Source organism: Drosophila novamexicana, unplaced genomic scaffold, assembly GCF_003285875.2.
Source record: "Drosophila novamexicana strain 15010-1031.04,08,12 unplaced genomic scaffold, DnovRS2.1 tig00000485-arrow-pilon, whole genome shotgun sequence".
In the NCBI taxonomy this organism is placed as follows: Eukaryota; Metazoa; Arthropoda; class Insecta; order Diptera; family Drosophilidae; genus Drosophila; species Drosophila novamexicana.
Genome location: NW_020824808.1, coordinates 5,136,070 through 5,159,307, shown reverse-complemented (window position 1 = coordinate 5,159,307; position 23,238 = coordinate 5,136,070). Strand labels below are relative to the sequence as shown.

The following is a 23,238-nucleotide window of genomic DNA, read 5'->3' as shown; positions in this document are numbered from 1 at the left end:
TAACTCTCACTCTCTGGCTCTATAAAGTGCAACAATTTACAAAATAATCAGATGTACTAGTCAATAATGCCTGTTGCTCCTCGAAAACTACAGCTTAAATTCATATATTCTTTTGTTACAGGGGGGGGGGGGGGGGGGGGGGGGATCATCAACAAACAACAGGCTAGTGCGCAATCAGTATAGATTATCAGAGTTAATTTATAGGTCGTTTGGGGGCATGGCCACCGCATAGATAGCAAATCCAATGAATACAATGCCACCCACAATGGTGACAGTGCGCACCGAAATTTTGGAGGCCACCAGGCGACCGCCAATCACAGCCAGACCAGTGCAAATGCAATGGCCAAGAATGCCGCCAACAATAACACCATAGACGTCCTGAAAGAGTCGATGAAGGGAAATTAGTGAACGAGTGTACCCAATGAAATGGACACATTTAGATTTGGAGCACCCACCTTGCTAGCAGCCAGAATGATGGTTGTCAATTGCGAACGATCGCCCCATTCGGCAAGGAAAGTCATCGTAAAGGCCTGGGCAAAGATGCGCATGGTAAAATAGGTTGCGCCACGACGTTGTACCTTGCTGCGACGTCCACTTTCCGGATCATGCACCAGCGCCGTGTTAACATCACGGTCCAGCTGCAAGTTAATTTTGGAGCCAATGTTAAAACACAGATCAAGTCACAATTTGAGTTTAGTCAGTTTTCAAAAACTAGATGAGGCGTATGTGTGCAAAGGAAGAACAAAGGGAAACAACGAAAACGGAACTTCCACAATTAATAGAAAAAAAATTGTAAAATGAAAAAAAATATATATATATATCACAAACGATCACTTCAAACAACACATTTTTAGGTAAAAGTACAAAAAAAAGACGACACATGCATTTACATTTGTGTGTGTGCAAGTGTGCGTGAGTTAGAACTATTTGGCAATGGCATAACCTAAGTTGCAACTATGCGGAGTGTGTGAAAATGAAACAAGCCAAAATTTAATAACGAATAGCCCTAACCGCTTGCACCAAGGCATATGCTATTTACTTAAAAATAATATGCAATTACAAATTAAAAATAGGGCCGTTTAATAAGTGTGGGTGACTGTGAGTGTATGTGTCTGTATGGGTGTGAATGATTTTGTTTTGGGTATTTGGTTGGAAAAGCAGGTGAAACGTAGATGAAACAACAGGTGTTAACATTGTTGCTTGATCTCTAACCCGTGCTTTAAGCGCGGCCTCCTCGCTGTCAACACTGCCATTCAAGCTATGCATACTATCGTGCTCAGCTAGTGGAGCACGCGGCTCAGCCCCATCGATGTGGCCAGTTTCGGAAGTGGGCTCAACGGAAGCTTTGGGATTGTTGTTGTTATTGTTGCGTGGGCTATCACAATGGGTTTGTTCGGTCTGGTTCGATGAGGCGATCGATGCCGAGTGCGTTGGACTGCCATGGAACGTTGCCATTTTGAGCTGTTCCACAACACGTCCGCCATCCTTGAGCAGCACCTCGGTGTTGTGATAGTCCACATCGTTTCCAGTTTTATCACAGCTCGTTTGTTTAACATTAGTTGAGTTATTGGTGGTATTGTTGTTATTATTGTTGATGTTGCTGGTGGGTTTGCGCAGGCGATGCTGCATCTCGGAGCCATTGCTCGAATTGGTCTTGGTCACGCTGCATCCATGTATGAGCGGCTGCTCGGTTGCATCCTCCTTATCCTCTTTGACATATTTGCGCGAGGCTTTGCGCATTAGCTGTCAGTTTTATAAAATATTATCGGGCGTTTCGATTACGTTTCGAGTCGGGTTTAACACAAGGTTATAGATCAATTTTTGTTTGAAAGAAAGAATAATTAAATTTGACATTAGCTAAGTTTTGTATACAAATCGCAAATTGTTTGTTTTTGCTGAGTAAAATTGTTTTCGGGTAAATTGTTTTTGCGCTTAAGCAGATCTTCAAAGTTAGTTAATTTTGTTCTTTGGACTTGAGAAAATTTTCTTCACACTTCATGGACGTGCAATTAGTCACATAGGCGCATGTGTGCTTGTGTGTGTTTTGTAGCATATTTTATGCAAAATATAAAATTTAAAGTTCTGCGCGTCGAAGGCGCTTTAAAGCATAAATGTGTAAAACCTGCATGCGAATGATCGAGTAATGTGAACAATCGATTTCTCTTGTTAACAAAAATAAATAGTTTCACTGCCAGCGTTTCAATTGCGTCAACAATTTGACGCCACTCGATTTAAAATTCATTGTTAGCTGGGGGATTTTTGGCCTTAAATAGTTAAAAAATTATTATTATTATTAGGTCGCACAATAAGCATGCAATTAAGCTATAATTACAAAACGAAACATGAGAAGTTTAACGGTTCGCATTCAATTAGTTTGTTGTTGTGAGGAAGAGCGCAAAATGAGTTAAGACTGCAATTTACAAATATGTGTACTAGAAATACGAAAGCTTTTTACAGGCAAACGTGTCAACGAGCAAATGAAGTGATCGCCGTTTGTTGTTGTGGGTATCGTTATTTGTTTTTCAATTAAAAATAAAAAGTATTGCCTAGAATTATTTACAACCAATTAAGCGTAGCTATTAACAATAAGCTCAACTAAAATACTTCAAATAATAACAAAGCGGGGATTATAAAGAAAATTAATGTTTGGGCATATTTTGTACAGTCTAACTACAGCCAAAGCATTTACCAAGTAAGTTAAAGTATCTTTAGAGATCGTACTTACCTCATCCTCACGCTTACGCAAATCGCTTTGTACCTCTTCGAGCTCTTCTTGGGCATCGGTAGGCTTCATTTTGTAGGCATCGTACAACATTTTTAAACCAAATAATAAAAATAATGCAGTTGATATATAATACGTGTAAATCTGCCGAAAGATAAGCAACCACATTTGAATAGATATTAATCTCATTACAGATAAGCTGCAGTTTATACCTTAGGAATAAAGTTTGCTGCTAAGCCAAATACGCATGAGAGAACCGTCATAAGGGCCAAGGCGGCAATGGCACCGCCAAAGACTATCAAACGCGGGTGGCGCATTGCCATTATGGCAGCAATAAAGAAAGTCTTATCGCCTAACTCTGTTAATAATATAACAGAGATCGATGCTGTAAACGCATCGATAAAAGTGCCCTTTTTCTTGGTATCCCGTGTCGGTTCAACTTGTTTCTCTTGTATTCCATCCGATTCCGTTGGCAATTTCACTATCGACTGTTGTTCCATATTCTGCAAAATAATGAAAGTTAATTGATTACAATTTGCATAACAATTTTTAGTTCAAGTTCACTCACCTGCTGTATATCGGCTATAATTGCAGAATTCTCATCCCCATCTGGATTCGATTCGGCCGCACATATGGTGGAGAACGTGAGCACCACCATTAACGCCATTGCCATATGCCATTTGGCCGAGCGCTTTAGGTATACATTATGTCTGGTCGTTTGCCAGAAATATGATTGATTTTGTGACATCTTTGTGTGTTTGTAATTCTACTCTTTCTGCTGCTGCTAGTCTCGCATGCGAATATGTTATCCGTGTGTAGTAGCTGTAGGTAAACGTGTCCGCTTCGTCCGGCTTACTGAAAAGAAATGAGCTGGCCATAGTTAAAGCGTTCTTCACTCAGAATGTGCACAAAATCAGCCAAATAGCTAATCAGGCAACAAGTGTTCTCGCAGTAATGACTATTTGTATATGGCAAACACAACATTATCAAGTCCAAGTCTGCGTTGAACAAGCAAATCTGGCGGAGCAAACCACCAAATCAGCCCCTCCCCAAGTGTAATGTCTAGATAAGCGAACACACTGCGTCAAGTGCCGGCCTATAGTGCTGATATGGTCAGCCCAAGGTAGATCATAACAACAGCACAGAAATAAACATTTAGGTAATTCAACATTTACAGAATGTAGGTGTATATATTTACCCATACATGTACGTATATATGTATATATTGTATGAATATGTATTGCCACTGGTCGGTTCTACGTCAGCGGCACCAACCGAAACTATTGATTAGATAAAAATATGTGCCAGAAATTGGCAAATATTTGCCAATACGAAAATTAGTTACTCTTGGAAAAGTATGCTGTTATTTAGGTGACGCTGTTAGCGATAATGTAACATCTCGCTCACATGTTAAAGTTTTAAAATTTATAAATATATAAATAGATTTATAAAAGAGCGCCATTAACAGAACCCTTAAATAGATTTATAAAAGAGCGCCAATAACAGAACCCTCACAGAGTTATGTTAAAGCTCACAAAATCAAGACATATGTTATTCTTTAACATGCTTCTGATACCTGTTTAATTGAATAATCAAGTGTTACATTAGCAAGATTTTCAAATGGCTTTGTATTCACATATATTCAAGACTCGCTGTTTTTGTGAAAACTCCTTGACCAAGTTATAGTCCCCCGCTGTCGTAAGGGCATAGCAAGCCACTTAGAAACCATACGTGACCAATTGCTGACATACAAAATATCTTTTCTTATAGCACTGATTTATACGTACAAACATGTCTCTAGTCTATATTTAGCAGTCAATGTTAATGAACACGTGTTCCAACTGTATTCCTTTGATCAGACACAAGCTTAAACGCCTTTGATATGATATTTAATTTGCTTAAAGTTGGCAGATAGGTTTATGGCATTTGCATAGTTGTATAAACAAATACAACTTGATTTAAATTAATTTATGTAAAATGCGAGTGCACAATTGCGTTTTGAATTTGAAAACTTGTATTATTATCCTGTTTATAAGTAAATCAAGAACTGCAAACACAGTAGATGCTCGCGTAGAAGAACGTTTCGGATATAGAGATGATTTTATTTTGTAAAAAATTGAAAGTTTTGGAAATCTAATCAATGTTATCAAATTGATACCTCGTTTTAAATGATTGATGTCAATAGAAGCATTTGAGGACAATTTTTTATAATGAACAACGTGGATTCGGCTTCGAATCCCACGGTTGCCATTCGGAGTTAGTCCTATCTTGCCAGAATGCCACAGAAGCCAGTGCTATATTATTTTGTTAATATATTTTAATTTTGCCTTCTGAAAAAATAACCTTACTCTAGGCTCCATTTCTGCTTAATCATATTAATACATTTAGGTATTTTTTTATGGTGTACTTTTGTCTATGTGCTTCCCATTTGTTTCACATAAATCATCTCTGTCGGGTTTTTGCTACAGTCATCTCATACTTTTTATCTCTTTTATTTGCAGTCCCAGTTTATAAATATTTGTATAATAAATAAGAGATTAATTGGGCACACTCAACAAGCTTAGCAAAAGACGCAATTATAAGTTTTGCAGTTGAATAAAAATGTTTAGCGGTAAATGTAAGTGTGTGTAACTACGTAAACAGGCTCGTTACGTAGGACACATGGATGACAGCTACAGCTGACTTTGTTGTTGCTGTTGATGACGTTTCGGCAAACGTATATGCAAAACGTAGCGAAATGATAAGCAAAACGATGCAACGACGTAAGTAAACAAACAACGTCAACGACATCGTTAACAATATTTAATTAATTTTAAATGGAATACTCGAATTACAATACGTACACATATATGGACAGAGACAAGAACTCGTATTACTTATATAATTCCATTGCAAAAAAAAGTGACAGGGCAACAACTACCAATGAAAGGCAAGTGAGCAGCTGACCGACCGACAAATCAATTGACCGTTTCGGTGCCGCTAATACCCTGTAACCGCATAAAGGGGCTGCATATATGGCCCAAGGTTCACAATTATTGAATCTGTATTTGATTCACATCTATAGACATAGATATCAACCCCAATGGCTGGTAATCGTGCAGGGTATTTTACAACTACGCACACTCTTTGACTCATTTAAATCGTTTATACAATTTTTTAAATGGGTATTAATTGCAGCATTAACATCATAAATAACTTTCAGAAATTATTTTAATTTTCTTGTAAATATTGTTACTTGTTGGCATTGATTTTCATTCGTTTCCTAATATGTATACAAAAGTTTATATACACATATATATATACAATACAAATACAAACATCAATTTTTTGCTGGTAGTCTACTTTATGCGCACAAATAAAGGCATTAATTGTGCTGTGGTGTTGGCCATTTATCAGCCAATTATAGCTGTTTGCGTGGCATCCGACTTCGAATATGCGTAGATTAACGCCGTATATTGTGTAAACTTTCTAAGCGTTTAACTTTTGTATTGTAACACATACATATATGCACTTTGTTTATATTTTGTAATAAACATCATCATTTAGCCGTTTTAACAGTTCTAACTTTTTTCGCACACTTGTGGCATCACTAACACTGCGGCGCTGACGATAGCAAAATTTGCGAGGTTGTTTTACTAGATAATTATGCAAGTTTTGAGCGAACACATTTGTCGAACCATAAGAACGCATGCTGCTTTTAATGCACATCTTATTTATAGTTAGGTATAATTAAATGAATATGATTTTAAGCCAATCAATATGAAACACTTCCTTACATCGCCAGAACTCTTTATGTTAGTGATGTTAGTAAGCCGATAAGTATCGATATGACCGATGTATCTTCTTGACTTGCTTAATGTACGCTACGTTTTCACGAAACGCAAAACTGATCGACGTAAACGCAAAGAGATAGAAAGTGCGCGCGCGTTTAAAAAAAGGAAGGATTAATAAAAATGCACTGATTTTTATAGATCCTTTCTGTTAAGAATAAGCCACAGCATTTTAATATTCAAGCTAATAAATAATAATATATATAAGATATTGTTTGCGTAGTGCGTCACTATTAAGCATGCAATTGTCAGGGAAAGCCGCATAACTTTATCTTATCTTAAGTCTCCCGTATTTTTATGTTAAATTTAAGTGTGAGTGTTCGCTACTTGTAGATAAAGAAATTTGATTAAAATATTGTGTGTTGATTTTTAAACATTAACATGGAAAGCAAACCAAATACTTGGTTGGTTTATTTTAAAAAATTAACACAAAGTTAAAGCAAATAAATGGTTGAATAAAAAAGTAATAATCGTAAATAACAATTAAATGGAAGTATGCGTAACGTAAGCTATAAATGTTTGGTTTAGGGCTTTTGGAATATACGTTTAGATAAAAAGCGATTTTTCTGTACTGATCAACAAGGAATATTAAATGCGGCTAGTCAGTAAGTGTGCAAAATGGATTGGGCTCGAATGTGTGTTGTTTCTATTGCAGGTCCTGGATGTCATTGTCCTCCCACTTTGACATCGGCCTCATCCGTAGCGGCTGTTTTCGCCGTATCATCCTCTCTGGCGCATTTGCGTATAATGCTATTAAAGTACTTGTGCAGACCATATCCGAACAGGCGCACCGGTCCAATGACTAAAGCATGCAGTAGATTTGTGAAGAAGCCATCCCAAGGCATCAATGCGCCGCCCAGCATTGTGAGCAGCCAACTTTCAGCGCCCACCGTGGATATAAAGTTTCCTTGCTTTAAAAAAGCCAATTATTATTATGTAAATTGTGATAACAGTCATAGCCTACCAGCGCATCCTTAAGTATGGCCTTGGCCATAACCTCAGGCTCGATGAGACCACCGCCGCCAGAAATGATTTTAGTTTCACGCGGCTTGGATTTCTCCTCCTGCTCAAAGCCCGGCGTATTTGTATCGCAGGGCAAAGCTAATGTCACCGAAACACCATGCACACGGGACTCCATCGCAATTGTCTCAGCCATGGCGCGCAGCGCATACTTGCTGGCGGAATAGGGTCCATAGCCATATATGCCAAACAAAGCCGCTTGGGAGGAGGTTAGCACAATGATGCCTTCGCGGGCCTTCTTCATTTTGGGCAGAACATAACGTGTGCAATTGTAGCTGCCGAAGAAGTTGATATTCATCAGCTTGTGTACATCCGCAACAGCTACCTCCTCAAACAGGCCGCAAATGGCAAGGCCCGCACAATTGATTAGCGCATAGATATTGCCCGCGCTCTCCTCTAGTTCGCCCAGCACGTGTGCCACCTGCTCATAGTCGCCGGCAATGTCCAGGCTGCGATATTGAAATTTCTGCTCTGGTCGCTGGCGAATGACTTCCATTAGTGCCACGGCGCCACCTGTGGCATGCAACATGTGGATACAGACATAGAGAGAGAGAGAGTGAGAGTTGTTCGGCAGTGAAATTTGGTAGCTTGATTTTCTGGTTTTCCACTTACTCAACATTTTCTCGTCGCGAGCAATGACTGTGACATTGGCTCCTTTCATGGCACATTCCACGGCCAGGCAGAGTCCGATGCCCTTAGAGCCGCCGGTAATTACCACGTGACGGCCTACAATGCTCTTTGGTCGTTTGCCCATGACAAATATGAATATCAGAATGTGTGTTAAAATTGCAATGGCCAGGCAAAAAACAACTTCCCAAGTCAGCTCCATAGTTTGTTGTGCCGCTGATATGAAGCTGACCGATATATGTTGGTAAATTATCGATAGTTACTACAACACGATAGTCAGCTGGCAGTGTAGTGTACGTGCTGCACGTAGGCGCGAACGGTGCGGCGTTGCCAGACAGTTTAAGGTAGTTTTTAATTAATTTGCATTTAATGCACTAATAAATCTGTGAAACATTTGCAATTAATAACGTATAAGCGCTGTTATGCTTGGTAATATAAATTTAATAGTTATATGTGCATTCTACGCCTCTGCCTATTTAACATATGTTTGCTTATAAAGTGGTATGCAACTTTCCAGTGAGCGCCACAACAGCTGCACAAAAGACGCTGCCCCCGGTAGCGCTGCAAAACTTCCAAGCGCTGCGTCAACTCCAACGCCGACGCTTTGGCTTCAATTGGGTGGCTTCGCGGCGTTTTTCAACCACTTTTCGTACTCAGCGACGACAGTTAGCAGCGCACTTTCAGCTCAGTCGTGTACGTAACGTCGTCGAGTTGCAAACGCTAGCGGTAAAATCATCACAATCATATTTGGCCCAATAGCAGCAGCAGCAGCAGCGACAGCAACGTTGCACTGAAAGCAAAAAAAAAATATTGAAATGTGTGTTCAGTGTTAAGTAAATTTGTAGTGCAAACTGAAGTAACGGCAAATGTTGTGCTTCACTGAACGCTAATGGCAAATTAGTGCAGCAAAAACAAAAAAAAAGCACGAAAACTAAACCAAAAGCGGCAAAGAGTATTGCATACCACACGGCTGTCATGAAAAATAGATATCGATTTGTTGACTGACGGCATGTGGTGGGGGGCATTTAAAGCTATTTCCGTGTGTGTAATAAAAACTTAACATCAAATTTCTAAAGTTACCGAAAAGGAAAATCTACACAGACATTCACACACTAACATTGTGAACTAAGCATTAATTGGCTCAATTGTGTGACAGTTTCTGTAAGTGTGTATGTGTGTGCGTGCTTAGGCGTATGCGACGTTGGGTGTATGTGTGTGTATGAGATCATCATTATACGGCACTTGCTGTCGCCTGCTGGTATGCAATACTTCTTCTTTTGACGCACGCTAGCTTCCACTTATCCTTCTTCTTCTCGCTCCCACAGCTGCGGGCTCTATTGAAAGAGAAAAAAAAGGAAATACATTTTGAAACTTGCTTGGTCTATGACAAAACAAACGCATTTTCTTTGCAACGCATTTCTAAGGTGCGTGTGCGTATTGAGAGTGTGAGCGAGAGCGGTAGAGAGAACGGCACGCGTGTGTTTTTGTGTATGTGTTAGTTGCAGTTGTTGCGCCTTCACGACAACGCGAACAATTTAAGCAATTAAATATAATAAAAACATCTGTAAACGCGCGCGTGTTTATTTAATTTGTATTTTGATTATTGGGTTCAACAACCATAAAAGCATTTCCCTATGATTGGCTCATTCTGGAATCTGTGCAGAGCGTGCCCATCAATGCCGGTTGACAAGGTACATTAATATCACACTGAATATATCTTAAGTATCAATAACAGTTATCACATTTTCAAACTTTTTAATTTTAATTTACCTTAATTGTATTTACCTAGTTGAGAGATGTTCAAGATTAAGCTAATTTTAATATTTTCATTTTAGTTTTAGCCTTAGTCCGGTCCATAGATATTCCTTAGGATACATTCAATAAATAGTCAGGAAACGGTACGCGCTTTAATAAATTGAAACTAAACAATTTGGCCGCTTAAATTCAGCTTAATATGAACCTTTCCCTATTTTTCCATGCTCCAATTTTCGAGCTGTACATATAAATTATCCTACACATAAGCTATGCAATAGCTAGCTAATAGCTGGTCATAACTTGCAGTTTCTTAACCCACTTGCATCTATTTATTTGTTTTATTGGATCTCAGAAAAACTCGCTTGATTTATGTGCGACATATTTTTATTGCGTATTCGCAGCCAAGACAAGTAAAGGGTGCACGGAAGGGTGCAGACAAAATGGGGTGACTAAATTTATGACTTTACTCGAGAGGGTGTTGCACTGCTGGGGGATTATATCGTGGGATTATGGGCAAAAAATATTTGATTTAATGAAATTGCAGTCAACGAATTGCGAGAGAAAATAAATAAAATCAATTGTATGGTAATCCTCATTCATTAATCTGCATTACTGTCGCTTGAAGGTATTAAATGTAGAGCTCATAATAATATCACACAAAAACTTCATAATTTATCATTATTTAATACACCAATTTATTATGAATGAATTTCATTTAATCTTTGACCGCGCGCTTAATTGTTTGATCTACAACTAAAAAAATGTTTTGCCTTTTTTCGAAAATCCATTCCCACGGGCGGAAAATGGGTGGAAATCTGAAATAATTTTAGAAAAGCACTCAATTCAGCCGGCTGATATCACGGCATTATTTTTCAAAGCTTAAGCTGCCCTCAAGTCAACGCAATTCGACATAAATTTCAATTTATATGCACCATACAGAATTTTACCAGCTACAATCCTTGGGAGTGTCATAAAAAGTGGTTAACTATATAAACATGCAATGCTTCTACAGCGCACAGCCAAGAAGTAGTCGACAATATGAATAAAGCAAATCTGCTGGCACAGAATAAATTTATGTACATTACGCTCGACACCAGACGCGTCAGCAATGGGACAGACATAGCCAAAAAAAAAAAAAAAAAAATCAATAGCCATATGGTGTAGTGTATGTGGCCTAAAGGAGCTTACCACGGACTCCGTTAGCCGTTAGCGGAGCCGGCCGGGCAAACGTACCGGCGCGCCGCGACGACAGGCAACGATTATAATCTAAGCACGAAGCAAGAAAAATAACCTCGCCTGGCTTTCCAGTCACGGTATCGCATGGGTTGGTGCGGTGCGGGGTGGGGTACTTTGCAGAACAGCTGATTCATCAAATTGCGAGTCGTGAAAAGTATGCAATGTTTTATTTTCGCTGACGGTTCCTGTTACAGCTGTTGGAAAAGAAAGGGAGAGAGAGAGTGAGCGAGTGCGCGGGCGCATTTGCTGAGAGCGACGAGAGAGCGTGCTGCAAAAAGCAAGGCAGTGAGAGAGGGAGCGTGAGAGAGCGCGGCTGCCGGCTTTTAATATCTTGAGCTGTTGTTGTTTTTTCTGTTGGCCATATGACGTGCAAAGGCAGATTGTCTTGCGGTATTACATCAGCGCAGCGCAGTCAAAACTTTTATTCTGCCACCTTCCACCTCCAGCGTAACTTTAACAGCAACAACAACAACGAAAACAACAACGACATCTAGCTTTGCTTTCGCTGGGGCGCCAGTGCGGCGTACTCTCTTACTAAGTCCTGACTACTGGCTGGTCTTATCGATTCGCTCGCCTTACACATATTACTATGGCACTTAGTCACACTCGCTAAGCTAGTCAGCTGGCGACGCCCAGTGCAAATGCATTGCCATTGTGGTACTTATCTAATGTAAGGCGCACACAGGCAGACACACACATGCACACGCGCACACTTGTTGTTACTGTTGCCTGCACGTGTCCTTTGTCCTGCTGTATGCCGTGTACTCTATCAGCCCACATCATCAATATGCAGCTTGTGGCCAATGGACTGACCATTGTTCTATGTTGTGTAGACCGCGTGTATTTATGGCCGACTCGTTAACTTAGCTGCACTCTTTTGGGCCATTTGCCACATATGTTGCCATTTAGAAATAAATATACTCATTGGTATACCAAATTCGTCCCAGTTGCTACAACCTGGTGGCATGCTAAGCTACCAGTTTGTTTAAGTTGCTTAGCTTAGCTGAGTGTTAAGGTAAAGGTAAATGCAAATTTTATTATTAAAATCATGTCTATTTGTAAGCCAGTCTTTCAAAAAACCAGACAGCGAGGATTTGGGCTTGAAATTCATTTAAACATCAGTTTTTTTATTACAAAGAATTCAAAGAACCAATATATGAAATTTCTATATAAAATTGCCCAAGCGTGAGCATTGTAACTGTCCTAAATAATTTTCACTTAGTTCTCTTTCTTTCTGTTCTTGGTTTTTACACTTCACTGGACAGTTCCAAAAAGCGTTTTCGCACATTAACTGAAATCATTGCATTTCGATTGGCCATTCAATTCGCATTTCCATTGTGCATTCAAATTGCGGCAATCAAGTAGTTTGCACTCTCATTTACCACTGCAATTTGCACTCACCTCACTTCCCTGCAGCTCGCTAATCTCCACCGAACTGGTGGCAAACCCCTAAAGGGAAGCCCATGCCAAATGCCCCAGAGCCACAGCTTCGGCCACAGACTAACGAACAGGGGAACATAGAAGTAGTGAACTTCTTCGATTGTGGCCAATCTCCATGGAGCAAAGCACAGCAAGGCGTCGAGTGCATTGCGAAACTTTTCTAATTATATGTGGTCAGCTGTTCGTAATTGTTTCTTTTCTTCAGTCTAAGGGTACTCAACCAGACGATACTCTTGTAAAGTAAGAACGCAAGTGGTATCAGAATTTGAGTATTATAAGTGATGTAATTTTCTGATCTTTGCCCGCAAGACAGCAGATTTGCTTAAGCTTAAACAAGTTAGGAATTATAAGCACAAACTCTCAAAACTTTTTTGATAGTGGCATATTTAATACTTTTTTATAGCTTGGAATTCTTCTACTTAATACATATAGTTTCATTAATTGATAACTAAATGCAGCCCACAATTTAAAAGATAAATTTCTCTTTTATAATTTCAATTTTATGTCTACAATTTGTTGACTGACAGTCATTTTTTATTGGAAGGTAAATTTAATTTGTGAATACATATGCGCAGACAGGTACAAACTTGTACCAGCAAAAACAATAAAAAACAAGGGAAAAATTTTACAATTTGCATGTTTTTTGCGACTCGGTAGAATTTCAACTGTGTACATTTTTATTTTGCTGATTGCCTTTACGTGGCCGCATGTGTACTGCTTTTAAGCTGTTGGGTAGAAATTCGTATACCTTGACGGAAGGTATAACGATTTGCTCATAAAGGTGATATTTTCTAATGTTTTTGATGAGAGAAAATCGATATAGACTAAACCTATCTGAAAGTAGGCAATTATTTGTATTAATAAAGCTGGAAACAAGATCGTATTACACCATATTTTATATAAAAACTTATTTATAGGGTATTCAGTTGTTTTCTGGCTGCAGCTAACACTTTTCTTGTTTTGGGCACAACAGTTCTTCGTTCTGCCATTTAAATATTTGCATATTTTTCGCACAAATCAGGCAATCGCATGCAGAAAGCGTATAACATTTTTACCATATAGAAAAGTTCTTAGTTTATTTTTCATTTATTTATTTTCCTCGCGTTTTAAGTGAATTTTCGAGTTGAATTTGGATATCTTTTTGTTGACTTTATGAGTCTTCAATATTTGGTTTTCTCCTAGTATTTTTCGGTCGCAATCTGTCATAAAATTGCTTGTGATGTAATAAAAACAAGATACAAGAGAGTTGAGAGAGAGATTATTACTCAATTGCCTTTAAAATGTGTTGAAGGAATACTATAAGAATACATTTATAAAAAATATTATATGAAAATGTATTAAAATGAGAAGAAGAAATACACAATAAAAATACATGTATATATCTCTATATATAAAACTGTTTGTCCTGACTGAATGACTGATTGATTGATTGGTGATCAACGCACAGCCCAAATCGTAAGAGCTAGGAAGCTGAAATTTTCACTGCAGTTACCTTATGTGATGAAGGTGCACGTTAATATGGGGTTTTGGGGAATTCCACCCGGAAGTATAGAAAAATCGCGAAAAACATTTGTATGACATTTTTTTGTTTACCATCCGATCGGCCTCAAACTCAATTTCAAAGTTCATTGTTTAAATTCATTTGAGGGGGGTTTCACACTATTTGGAAATCCTATCACTTCTTGCTGGGAATGGGTGTTAAAGATTTGGTGGGTGACGTTTCGCGCTTTGAGACCTGTTTCACATTTTTCGCTAAATCAAAGCATCCGTGGTAAAAAGTGCAATTCAAAGATCTTTTTGGTATAGTTTTAATTTTTTTTCCGATTTGCTTCAAAAGTATTTTCAAAGCTCTACATAAAAACTTATTGAATACGTATTTCAACGATTTGGGAAATTCCACCCGCAACAGTGGTAAATTGGAAGAAAACGTTTGTAATACAGCTTTTTATTTACCGTCCGATCAGTTTCATAATAATTTTCAAAGCTTTTTTAGAACATTTATTTTATAAGTGCCACGGACAAGGCCGGGCTATACCCGCTAGTATAAATATATAAGAAAGAAGTGAGAAAAATAAGGCTTACGATTGAGGAGAATTGAGAAAGAAGGAACCGAAGGAAATAAATTAATATGGAATGTTTTTGAACACCAGATACATGTATGTATATACTATTCTAGGAAATAGGTTTGCATATAAATGATTTCAGAGTCCAGCCTTATAGTTGCTCATGCCATTACATGTGTGTTCCTTGACATTGACAGTTTTTAAACTAACAAGCGATTAACTAGGGACAACTGTTTAGCTTTCCGAGTAGCGATTGGTATGCTAATCAAAGCCAATTGCTTTATTGATTTTTGTGCCAGTCATTAAAACCTACACGAATTGCCAGCTAGTTTTTGTAGTAACACGAAATGCCTGTCAAAAGTTTACACACGCACACACATACAAAATAAACAGCAGTTCAGGTGTTTAATCCTCTGCACAGAACTTTTTCCATTAAAATTGTGAATTTCTGTTCATTTTTCGATTTTCCGCTAATGGAAATTAGCAGCAATTGCCTCTTGCTATAAAAAACTGTACAAAACAAATTTAATTACTTTTAATTAAATTGCAATCTTTAAAAATCAGCGCAAAAGTGCCGTCAGTGTGCCACATGCTCAGGCATCTCTGGCAGCTCTCCCTCTTGCATATTACGTCAAGTCAACTTGACGTGGCGCATCCGTCAACATCCTGTCTCGTCCTGGCTCGTCCTGGCTAACGTATTTCAATTTCAATTTTCTGCCTCTGAACTAATGCAATTATAATAATTTCCGCACGTAAGTGAATGGATTAAAGGGCCGATGTCCTTGCCAGCTCTGTGAGCTCCATGTGCTTCTTTTGCATTTGCCGCAGTTACCCCCGAGTTGGCTGGCAACCAACTTGCTGCCTGCTGTCACCGTTGATAGTCATTTTATGATATATTTATTTTGAGTTCAGGCAAGTCTTCATTGCCGTAAAATGGATTGTGGCAAAAATTTGAGGGCTTAGAAATTTCTTGAAAGGTTTCAAATATAAGTATTAAATGGTAAATCACGACAGGCTAGCAAAATAAAAAATTGAACCTAGGCCAGTGCTGCAAAGCGGATATACTTTTAATTTACCTGTCAGTGTTGTAAAACGGATAGTTTTCCAACTTGCATGCCAGTGTTGTAAAGCGCCTGTGCCAATGAAGTATTTGTCTATTTTATGTAGTTATTACCACCCATTTCCAAACGACTTTTTTTAGGCTATAGCTTAAGTCCCTGTCAATTTTTTTTTTTTTTTTTGCTAGCTCATTCCCTCAAAATTTCTCCTTTATAAAACTTTGCTTAATGCACCCTAAATATTGTAAAGTTCGTGGCATTCTACAAATCCATTAAGACCCCATTGCAACAAATGCAACATATTTTATTTGACGGCAGTTGCCAACAGCGGTTCGAGCATTTGCCAAGTAAAAAATCTGCGAACATTACGTATACGCAAATAAGGTCATATATGCGAGCTACTCGCGCAAAATGCCAAGCTACCCCTGTGCCTGCCACGCCCTCAGTCCTCCTGCTCCATATTCCACTTAAATATTTTACGCTTTTGTATTGTTAAGCAAAAGTTTTTTTATACTCGTTCGTTGCATTTCTAACGCAAGTGTATAATAGGTGTGTGTTTTTGTAAATTTCTGGCAGAATAAAGTGCAAAAAGTTAAAATAGCTCGTCATGAGCCGACACTTCAGAACTCAAATCGCTGAGCATTTCACATTTCAAACAAGTTTCTTTAGTCACAGAAATAAAGCTGCAAGTGCGAGCTCAGAATGGGCTTTGCTTAGTTTTTAAATTTAATTTAAGAGATGTGTTACTTGATTTGTCGCTACAATTTTCAGGAAAATTGGAAAGAAGGCCTTAGTATGTGTTACAAATAACATTTTTGAACATAAATTAATTAATTATAAATTGAAAAAGAAATAGTTTAATAAGATGGTATAGTATAGCAATAATAAATAATAATTATATATAAATTAAATATGAATTTTATAATAAATTGACAAAATCTTGCAATATTAATAAAATGCTTTTAATAATATATATATAAACAAGTTATAGTTTTAAATAAAATAAGAATAGGATAACTTTATTAAAGTCCAAGAAATCTTTGTGTGTCAAAGTATAAAGATCTTGAACTCTTCCGTTGTTATAATCTATGCAACCTTTATATATCAGATTAAACACTAAACTCATTTAACATAACACTTCATATTGTTTTGACTTCTTTTGTTGTTATAATTTGGCATTGCACTTTTGGTTAGAATTTCAAACCCCTTTTGTTTTTGTTGTACACAATGCAGCATTGCGATTATTTGCAGCAGTTGTGTTGAGCCAGCGGCATCCACAAACGACTAGATTGCACTTACGTCCAACTAACCAAGTATATGTATAATACATATATATGGTATGTAGTGCAGTTCGTTGCCTGGCAATCGCAATTTGATACAAAGCAAAGAAATAGAAATATATATAAAGACTGAATAAGCGCACACAATGGGCAATTATTTGCACAAGTGTAAGTAACATACATGCATATACATACTTATATAACAATTTGTGTATTTATCGCTATTGTGTAGTATCTGCTGCATGGCCATTTGATGCTGCATTGTCTCAATGACATTCAACCGGAGTTCTCAATTGCTGCCATTGAAGGATTTACTCATGGCTCAACGAGTTCAACTCGGTTTAAGGGAAGCCAGGCAAAAGTTGGTTGATTATGTAACACGAAAAAGAAGATAAATATAATGTGTGTTTGTGAATGCTCGCAAAGTTAGGTAAGGTTAAGTAAGGTTAGGATGTGCAGACTAAGGATAGGTTAGGTTAAATAACGTGCGGATAGGTCATAGGTTATGTTAGGTTAGCTTAGGCTAAGTAATCTTAGGAAAGGCTAGGTTAGATAAGGCTAACGAAACATGAGACTGGATGGATTGGCTGAGGTTAGTTTTATAAAAGAATCCCCTTTGAAGTTAAAAACTTTTTCCAACCATCATAGCGTCATAGACTTTATGTGACTGCATGTTTCTCTTTTTTTACTCTTTGGTTCTTCTACTTCTTTATTTATTCAATCTAACGAGCTTGCACTGTAGATTTTATTTAGATTCTGCAATTTGAATTTCAACTTTTTTTGGAATAAAAATCTAGAAAATTTCCTGCATGGACGCAAACACCCGCCAAGAAGTGCGTAAGGGAAAACTTGATTTCCAATTTGAATACACTTTTTCACTTGTTACTTTAGCCACACCTTCTAGTTGCAAATTTTCTGACGGTGAATTTGCATGAAAACTCTAGCGCAATTTAAAGTTTTGAAGTGTTCTAAGATAAAAAGCAAAATGCAAATTTACACAACGGCTAGAAAACGATGCGGTGTTGAGGTACACGACTGTTGTCCAGAGAACTTTTAGTATAAAATATATTCGGGCTTTAACAATATTGTTATACATTTTTTTCAAGGTCTCAATTGGTACATGTCAAAATTGGGATTACAATTTGGCCATTAATCAAATAAGTAGTATTAGGGCCAAGCACATGCGAAAGTTTTAATGTGATTGCCTTTAGCTGACTACAAATATCGTTTGTCAAAGTAACGATACATGACAAAAATATGCGCCAAAAATGTAGAAGGAAACTAAAAGAAACTAATATATTTTATTTATGATTTTTTCAATAAAACAAACTTCGCCTGGAACGTTGGCGTTTGTAAACATTATGAATTTGGCACAAAGTGCCGCAAACACAGATGACTAAACACAAGACGAGGATGCTGACAAAGAAAAAGAGGAGTTAGCTTAAATGGCGTCACCAGCAACCATTTCGATTTAGTTTCTTTATTTTTAGCATGCTTACGTCAGTCACTGTTACATAAGAGCTAATTGGCGACCAGCGAGGCGTATGCGTAATATTATGCTACACCTTGACGTAGCAAAGGAAAGTCAAAGTTAAAATTTTATGTTTAATTCTTGTCGTCATCGGTCTAAAATTTTTGTACACAAACAAAATTTTTTAGCAGTATCTATAAATTCTCATCGTCATCCTCAAGTAAAAGACCCGCCTGTGCCAGTTCGTGCTCCATTTTAAGTTGCCAGCTTTTGGCCATGCGCACGTCCGGTGGCTGCAATGCGGGCATCTCTACAAACTCTAGACGAGGATCACCAACCAGCACCCGAGCCAGCCAGCGAAAAGGTTTCTCAAAATTATAATTTGACTTTGCTGATATGGGAAAGTACTAGAAAAACAAAAATGAGAAAGTTATTTTTAGTTAGGTAACAAAAAAATATGTTTCTGGATATATTGAAACGCAATATCTGTTTCTTTGAAGAACTCTGTTCTCGACTGACAGTTCCCATGATATGCCAAGATCTGGCATACTCGATCATATATACTGTCCATAGATGAATCTGCCAAGTTTCGAGCCTTGAAACTTAAGGATTAGCTTGAATGTGACAAGGGTAAATTGGACTGACAAAAACGACAAACGACTGCTAGACAAACTTTATCGACTTGGGTTTAGACTTTTATCATATATTAATATATTTGTCTATTTAGTTATCAGCTTGTGGATATCTCATTCAATGCATTGCAACAGCTACTCCGAATGATGTTCTCCCATCAATTATACTCACCTGTATATTTTTCTTGCGATGAAAATCCAAACCCTTTGGCTTGACCTTACAGTCCTTAATGTCAATCTTATTTCCGCACAGAACAATTGGTATGTGGCCGCAGGTGCGCATCAAATCACGATACCAGTTGGGCACATTCTTATAGGTGGTCCGAGAGGTCACATCGAAGAAGATAATGGCACATTGCGCCTGAATGTAATAGCCCTCGCGCAGGCCACCAAATTTTTCCTGCCCGGCCGTATCCCAGACATGGAATTGTACTGGTCCTCGACTCGTGTGAAATTTCAATGGATGCACCTCCACTCCCATGGTGGCCAAATATCGCTTCTGAAACTCGCCGGTCATGTGACGTTTGACAAATGTTGTCTTTCCCGTGCCTCCATCGCCAACCAGCACCAGTTTAAAAGATGGTATTGCATCACCACCATTATAAGCCATGTCTTGAAATCTCAATTCCAATCGGAACCGCGAGCTTATCGAATATAAAAAATGGTAAAAACTTGCGAATTTGAAAAATATATAAAAAATATGCTTTTAACTGTTAGAAGAGTCAGTTACATGGATATTGTTCCCACTGACGCCTATGTAAAATGTAAGCTGATTAATAAAAATATTTTTTGTTTATTTTTTTTTTATTTGGGATTTAAATTTATTTTACAGTTGATATCTTGTTACTGCAGCTTAGCAACTTTTATCAGTGTGAGGATCAGGGGTTCATAGAAAAAGTAGCTTTGGTTTAAGATAGCTTAATTTAAATATTTACATTGTAGGATGCTTATGTACATGTCTATTTTGCTTCACGAAAAGCGCCGTTTGGCCAGGTCTATAGGATAGGTCTTCTTGAGCCTCCTTCTTATTCGCCTCCTTAGCAGGTTCCTTGTCAGGACGTTTGGGTGGTGATTATAAAAATAAAATGCAAAATTTGAATTATTGAAGCAGGTTTTTCTTATAGATAGATGAAGATTAAAGTCTAGAGGAAATATCATTATAAGATAATCTAGTTACGTTAAAAAAAAGGCGTGAAAACTTAAACAATTAAATAGTTGTTGGTTTAATCAACATTTTTGAATGTTTTTCCTGTCTTTGGATAGTTTAATTATATTAATCAACTACAAGTTACTTAAGACACCCTAAGCACAGCGCGTGCCATTGATCGCATTGTTATCAAAGTCGGTATGCACATGAGTGCGCCAAGCGCAGCACATAAAGACTCACTCATTCACACATACATACTCACTCATGCTCATTCACACTCATTCACACTCAATGAGCGTGGCACACACACGCACACAGCAAATGCACTCGTGCTGCAAATAGATGAAAATAAAACGCATTGAACCCACTCGGCGCAAAATGCTTTTGAAGGCCAGAGTATAAGCGCATCAAATTTCATGCTAATGTTTAAGATTTTGAGCAACATTTAAGCAATCGTATATTTCAGCAAAAGATATGCTTACTAACATTCACACACAGACACATTCAGATTGATGTAGCCGCTGGCAATGACACTGACAGCCGCACATCTAAAGTTTCTCCGGGGTAGCCGTGGCGGTCACTGACAGGAAAATGCAATTAAATGCAGCTGTTTGTTGTGACTGTTGTTGTAGCATAATTTGAGTTTCACTTTGCGTTAAAATATGCACAAAGAATGTTCCTTGGCTTGGGTAGTGTGTCTCTATGCAAAACTTTTCTGGTATTTTACACCGGAAGTGTAGCATTTTCTGTGGGTGTGCAAAAGTTTTCCCGAAGTCTTCTTTTTGCCATGATGTCTAAAATCGTCGTTTGCAAATTATTTGTTTAAGTGTTAAAATTAAGTTATAAGGCAATGTGTGAGTAACAATTGGCTTGTTAGTTACCAAATTGCTTTAATTTTGCAAAACAAAAGCACAAATTTGCAATAGTTTATCACGAAAAGTGTTTTATATTTAATATGTTAAATAGTTTTTGTATATAATGTGTTTTAAGGAGAATTAATCACTGAAAATAATTCTTCAATTCATTATAGACTGTATTTAATATTAATTTATTATACTGTGTTGGACAATAATAAATTAAACTTAACTATGCATATTATTCATTTTGTGTAAACATGTTTTTTTATCCATTAACCAAAAATGTGCTGAAAATAACTTTAAGTAAAATCTATACATATCGCATACACAGTGCATCGAACTGTCAAATTTACATGCAGCAATTGCAGAATACTCGCAAAACATGTGTAAAACTGGGGAATACAAACTCCACCAACAAGCGAAATGTTGTGAACAGAAAAAGAAAATTTTTTGCGTACATTTGGAATATTCAATCTGTGGCGAGGAAAACCTGCCCCACTCGGCACTGAATTCACTTTGCATGCGAAAAGTCTGGAGTGTTGTGACTGGGTGTTAAGACAAAATGTGCTGGGAGCATTGGACACAGGGAATACGTTTGTACTCATAAAAGTATTTGTGCCATTGTTGTTGGACGTGAATGAACTCGGTAAATGCAAAGGATATTATGCATACGCCATGTTGCCCGCAGCTGTAGACTTTGTGCTGTGCTATTGGGTCTTTTCAATAAATCAGCCGTCAACGGCAATGTCAACGCAAAGCCATCAAATCAAAGCCAAGCAAAGCCGAAAGCCAAAAAGGATACAGATTGAATAAGGCAGGACACTGGATGATTCCGGAGTCAGGGAGTTGAGCTTATGTGCAATAAAAGCGTCTTAAAAGTTTAATGTCCCTCGCTTTGCGGTCACATACAAATGAGTTTCGACTTCATGGCTGGCACTGTGTGTTGTGTGTCTGTCTGTTATGTGTGCGCGTGTGACATTCTTCCGTATGCTGAAAGTTGCGCAATGTAACCTGTCAACAACTTTTTCATTTCTATATTCAAAGAGTTTTCTCCAGGCGAGTGCAATAATCAGTTGTCTGTTTGCTAAATTCCACTTAAAAAAGTTTTGTATCAAACTTACATGTACTCAGAAAAAGTAAAATAAAATATCTGACTAAAGTATAGTATAGCTTAACTGCAGTGTAGCATAGCTTGAAATACTTCTGTTAATTTAGTTAGTTACCACAAGTAAATGTCACATAATGTCGTTTCGTTTTTCAGTAGCTTATTATGTAAATATCACAACAATTGCAACTTAATTGCAACTAATTTAATATTCTCTGAAATTAAATCGTAGCTGCTGCACGTTTTGCGCATTTTTCAATATAATCCATATTTATGGGCACTGACAGGATGCTTATTAAAGCGGAAAACAAAATTGAATGACGGCCTCGAAGAGTGTGTACTCTTCCATGCTGATAATTTGTGGTCAAATATATTATTAGAGCGTTGAAAAAATGTAAGTATTGGAAATAGGAATTCATGAAAAATTACAAAATTGAATAAAAATGTCAAAAGTAGGCAACAACAATTAGAATATGATGCTATGTTATTTCTATTTATTTATATACATATATATTTTGTATATATATATATATATATATTATGCTTGTCTAAGTGCATTTATTTATAAAAAAACAAGTAAGAGGTTCTAGTCGGAAGCTCCCGACTAGGGGATACCCTGAACCCTCTTCTTCCAACATCAAATGCATATATATATTCTATTTTATAAGCTATATGTCAAGTTTGGTGACTCTAGCTCTTATTATTTACCAAAATTGCCCAAAAAACATGATATCGATATCGATTGCTTGGAAACGGAGGAAGTTATCGATTATCGGAAACAAACTGGATCTGCGCAGGCCCTAGGAGCACTTACATCTAAAATTTTAAGTCTCTAGCTCTTATAGGTTCTGAGGGCCTTGCGTTCATACACACGGACGGACGGACGGACGGACGGACGGACGGGCGGACGGACGGACAGACAGACGGACATGCCCAGATCGACTCGGCTATTGATGCTGATCAAGAATATATATACTTTATGGGGTCGGAGATGC

At 37.7% G+C, this 23,238-nt stretch overlaps 4 protein-coding genes across 5 annotated transcripts in view; 1 reads left to right on the top strand and 3 right to left on the bottom strand.

The window, feature by feature from the left end:
• Positions 1 to 130: 130 nt before the first annotated feature.
• On the bottom strand, positions 131 to 3,577 carry LOC115761776 (transmembrane protein 165). Of its 2 annotated transcripts, XM_030703706.1 has the most exons (6): positions 3,291 to 3,577; positions 2,935 to 3,225; positions 2,726 to 2,866; positions 1,213 to 1,743; positions 456 to 638; positions 131 to 378 (listed from the first exon to the last, which is right to left on the bottom strand). In XM_030703706.1, the coding sequence occupies exons 1-6, from the start codon at positions 3,468 to 3,470 to the stop codon at positions 199 to 201; spliced, it is 1,506 nt and encodes a 501-aa protein (XP_030559566.1). In that variant the 5' UTR covers positions 3,471 to 3,577; the 3' UTR covers positions 131 to 198. The 2 variants fall into 2 exon arrangements, with proteins under 2 accessions (XP_030559566.1, XP_030559567.1); XM_030703707.1 differs by lacking the exon at positions 1,213 to 1,743 and having other exon boundaries at positions 134 to 378.
• A 3,178-nt stretch (positions 3,578 to 6,755) lies between these two features.
• On the bottom strand, positions 6,756 to 8,413 carry LOC115761314 (3-ketodihydrosphingosine reductase). Its single transcript, XM_030703045.1, has 3 exons — positions 8,185 to 8,413; positions 7,517 to 8,085; positions 6,756 to 7,463 (listed from the first exon to the last, which is right to left on the bottom strand). Exons 1-3 carry the CDS (start codon positions 8,399 to 8,401, stop codon positions 7,218 to 7,220), a joined length of 1,032 nt encoding a protein of 343 aa, XP_030558905.1. The 5' UTR covers positions 8,402 to 8,413; the 3' UTR covers positions 6,756 to 7,217.
• Positions 8,414 to 8,906: 493 nt separating this feature from the next.
• Positions 8,907 to 23,238, top strand: part of LOC115761439 — a 25,176-nt gene continuing 10,844 nt past the window's right edge. The window contains exons 1-2 of the mRNA XM_030703207.1: positions 8,907 to 8,925; positions 9,525 to 9,890. Of these exons, the coding sequence (XP_030559067.1) occupies positions 9,834 to 9,890 (57 nt within the window). The 5' untranslated portion in view covers positions 8,907 to 8,925; positions 9,525 to 9,833. The remainder of the gene's footprint in view (positions 8,926 to 9,524; positions 9,891 to 23,238) is intronic.
• On the bottom strand, positions 18,543 to 19,879 carry LOC115761440 (GTP-binding nuclear protein Ran-like). The gene is made up of 2 exons (XM_030703208.1): positions 19,307 to 19,879; positions 18,543 to 18,909 (listed from the first exon to the last, which is right to left on the bottom strand). Exons 1-2 carry the CDS (start codon positions 19,742 to 19,744, stop codon positions 18,697 to 18,699), a joined length of 651 nt encoding a protein of 216 aa, XP_030559068.1. The 5' UTR covers positions 19,745 to 19,879; the 3' UTR covers positions 18,543 to 18,696.

Bases quoted from the DNA above. Each gene is read 5' to 3' on its own strand.
- LOC115761776 (XM_030703706.1), bottom strand. From the start codon at position 3,470: ATGTCACAAAATCAATCATATTTCTGGCAAACGACCAGACATAATGTA. The intron at 2,867-2,934 runs GTATAAACTGCA...ATCTTTCGGCAG, and splicing joins CAGCAAACTTTATTCCTAAG to ATTTACACGTATTATATATC. The intron at 639-1,212 runs GTTAGAGATCAA...ATTAACTTGCAG, and splicing joins AGGCCGCGCTTAAAGCACGG to CTGGACCGTGATGTTAACAC.
- LOC115761314 (XM_030703045.1), bottom strand. From the start codon at position 8,401: ATGGAGCTGACTTGGGAAGTTGTTTTTTGCCTGGCCATTGCAATTTTA. The intron at 8,086-8,184 runs GTAAGTGGAAAA...TGCATGCCACAG, and splicing joins TCGCGACGAGAAAATGTTGA to GTGGCGCCGTGGCACTAATG. The intron at 7,464-7,516 runs GTAGGCTATGAC...GCTTTTTTAAAG, and splicing joins CCATACTTAAGGATGCGCTG to CAAGGAAACTTTATATCCAC.
- LOC115761440 (XM_030703208.1), bottom strand. From the start codon at position 19,744: ATGGCTTATAATGGTGGTGATGCAATACCATCTTTTAAACTGGTGCTG. The intron at 18,910-19,306 runs GTGAGTATAATT...TTGTTTTTCTAG, and splicing joins ATCGCAAGAAAAATATACAG to TACTTTCCCATATCAGCAAA.